Source organism: Cebus imitator, unplaced genomic scaffold, assembly GCF_001604975.1.
Source record: "Cebus imitator isolate Cc_AM_T3 unplaced genomic scaffold, Cebus_imitator-1.0 Scaffold475, whole genome shotgun sequence".
Lineage (NCBI taxonomy): Eukaryota > Metazoa > Chordata > Mammalia > Primates > Cebidae > Cebus > Cebus imitator.
The window spans coordinates 1,444,659-1,447,213 of record NW_016107790.1 but is presented as its reverse complement, the minus strand read 5'-3'; the positions used below and the strand labels follow the sequence as shown (position 1 = coordinate 1,447,213).

Genomic DNA, 2,555 nt, shown 5'->3' with positions numbered 1-2,555 from the left:
TTTCACCATGTTGACCAGGATGGTCTCGATTTCTTGACCTCGTGATCCACCCGCCTCGGCCTCCCAAAGTGCTGGGATTACAGGCGTGAGCCACCACGCCCGGCCCTATTTTTCTTTTTTTTTAGACATGGTCTGGCTCTGTCACCTAGGCTGGAATGCAGTGGGACGATCATGGCTCACTGCAGCATCAACCTCCTGGCCTCAAGCCATCCTCCCACCACAGCCTCCCTAGTAGCTGGGATTACAGGTACATGCCACCATGCCCAGCTAATTTTTTTTATTTTTTGAGACAGGGTCTGGCTCTGTCACCCAGGCTGGAGTGCAGGGGGATGATCACTGCAAGATCAACCTCCTGGCCTCAAGCCATCCTCCCACCATAGCCTCCCAAATAGCTGAGACTATAGGCACATGTCGCCATGCCCAGCTAATTTTTTTTTTTTTTTTTTTTTTTGAGATGGAGTCTTGCTCTGTTGCCCAGACTGGAGCGCAGTGGCACGATCTTGGCTCACCACTCCTGCTTCGGCCTCCTGAGTAACTGGGATTACAGGCATGTGCCACCATACTCAGCTAATTTTGTATTTTTAGTAGAGACTGGATTTCTCCATTTTGGACAGGCTGGTCTCGAATTCCTGACCTTGTGATCTTCCCACCTCAGCCTCCCAAAGTGCTCAGATTACAGGCATGAGCCACCGCACCTGGCCTAATTTTTGTATTTTTGTAGAGACAGGGTTTTACCATGTTGCCTAGGCCTGTCTTAAAATCCTAGACTCAAACATCTGCCCACTTCAGCCTCCCAGGGTGCTGGGATTACAGGTGTGAGCCACCATGCTTGGCTCAGATTCTTCATTAAACACCCAGTGAAATTTGGGTTCCTCTCTGTTGGAGTGGGCAGTTGCAGATAAACAAGGGAAGTTAGAATGATCCATGTAGCAATGGATGAGACTTGAAAACATTAGTACGGACTCTTGTGTAATTTAATATAAATATAAAGATGGTTACATTTAGAAATGAGTATANTCCATGTAGCAATGGATGAGACTTGAAAACATTAGTACGGACTCTTGTGTAATTTAATATAAATATAAAGATGGTTACATTTAGAAATGAGTATACAGGGGTTAATTTGCATACATAAATCTTGTGCTGCCGACTGAGAAGGCCTAGAATTGATGGCATCTCGATGGCAGTGAACATGTCTAGTGCCCAAGTCTTGGTTTCTAATACTGTCCTGCAATAAAATGAACATATAGAAAATGTTCCTGACATCTTGTAGTGCTGGAAAGTAAGAAGGTGCTAAAATAGGCAGGCGTGGTGGCTCATGACTGTAATCCCAGCACTTTGGGAAGCCAAGGCAAATGGATAACCTGAGGTCAGGAGTTCAAGACCAGCCTGGCTAACATGGTGAAATCCCAACTCTACTAAAACTACAAAAATTAGCTGTGGTGGTACGTGCCTGGAACCCCAGCTACTTGGGAGGCTGGGGCAGGAGAATCGCTTGAACCCCGGAGGTAGAGGTTGCAATGAGCTGAGATTGCACCACTGCACTCCAGCCGGGGCAACAGAGCAAGACTCTGTCTCAAAAAAAAAAAAGCTACTAAAATACACACACACACACACACACACACACACACTCTCTCTCTCTCTCTCTCTCTGTCTCTCTCTCTCTCTCACACACACACACACACACACACACACACACTAATGGGAATATGTCAAAGGGATACAGGAACCAAATGAAAAGCTTCCAATGCCCAAAGCTTCCAACGTGAGAATAACGATGAAGTATTGGAATGTAACTCAAAGTATAAAATAAATACTCATGAGTCCATAGTCATAGAAATATGGTGTTTGAGAAATTGTCACAACTAAAAGAAGCCTGAGAGAGATGACACCCAAATGTAGTATGATGTCCTGGATGGAATCCTGGCGCATAAAAAGGACATTCAGACTAATGAAATCTAATAAAGATTCAGATTTGCCACACTCAGCAACCTTTTGCTGTTTTTAGTTAATAATGGCCTTTAGTTAGTCATGATTTATCAATATTAGTTCATTAATCGTGATAAGTGTACCACACTAATACAAGATGTTAAAAATAGGGGAAATGCATGGAGTGTATAGGAGCTCTCTGTACTGTCTTTGCAATAATTCTGTAAATGTTAAACTGTTTCACAATATAGGTGTTTTATTTTCATTTTTGGAAATTGTTATAACACGTGAACTGTGCATGTTCTTTCCTAGGCCTCAAAAAAGAAGGTGTATATGCTGTATAACCTGCAGCCAGACCGGTCTGTGACTGGTGGAGCCTGGTACAGTGACCAGGATTTTGAATCTGAATTTGTAGAGGTGCTTAACCAACAGTGTTTTAAATTTCTACAATCCAAGGTGAGGTATGATTGAGGAAACATCACTGCAAACTTTCTTTTAAAAAGCTTTTCATGGCCGGGCGCGGTGGCTCAAGCCTGTAATCCCAGCACTTTGGGAGGCCGAGGCGGGTGGATCACAAGGTCAAGAGATCGAGACCATCCTGGTCAACATGGTGAAACCCCGTATCT

General features: G+C 44.0%; 1 protein-coding gene across 2 annotated transcripts in view; it reads left to right on the top strand.

The window, feature by feature from the left end:
• Positions 1-2,555, top strand: part of POLR3F (RNA polymerase III subunit F) — a 20,418-nt gene that overhangs the window by 13,269 nt on the left and 4,594 nt on the right. For both annotated transcript variants that reach the window (XM_017512669.1, XM_017512668.2), the window contains one exon: positions 2,242-2,385. In XM_017512669.1, coding sequence (XP_017368158.1) covers positions 2,242-2,385 — 144 coding nt within the window. The remainder of the gene's footprint in view (positions 1-2,241; positions 2,386-2,555) is intronic.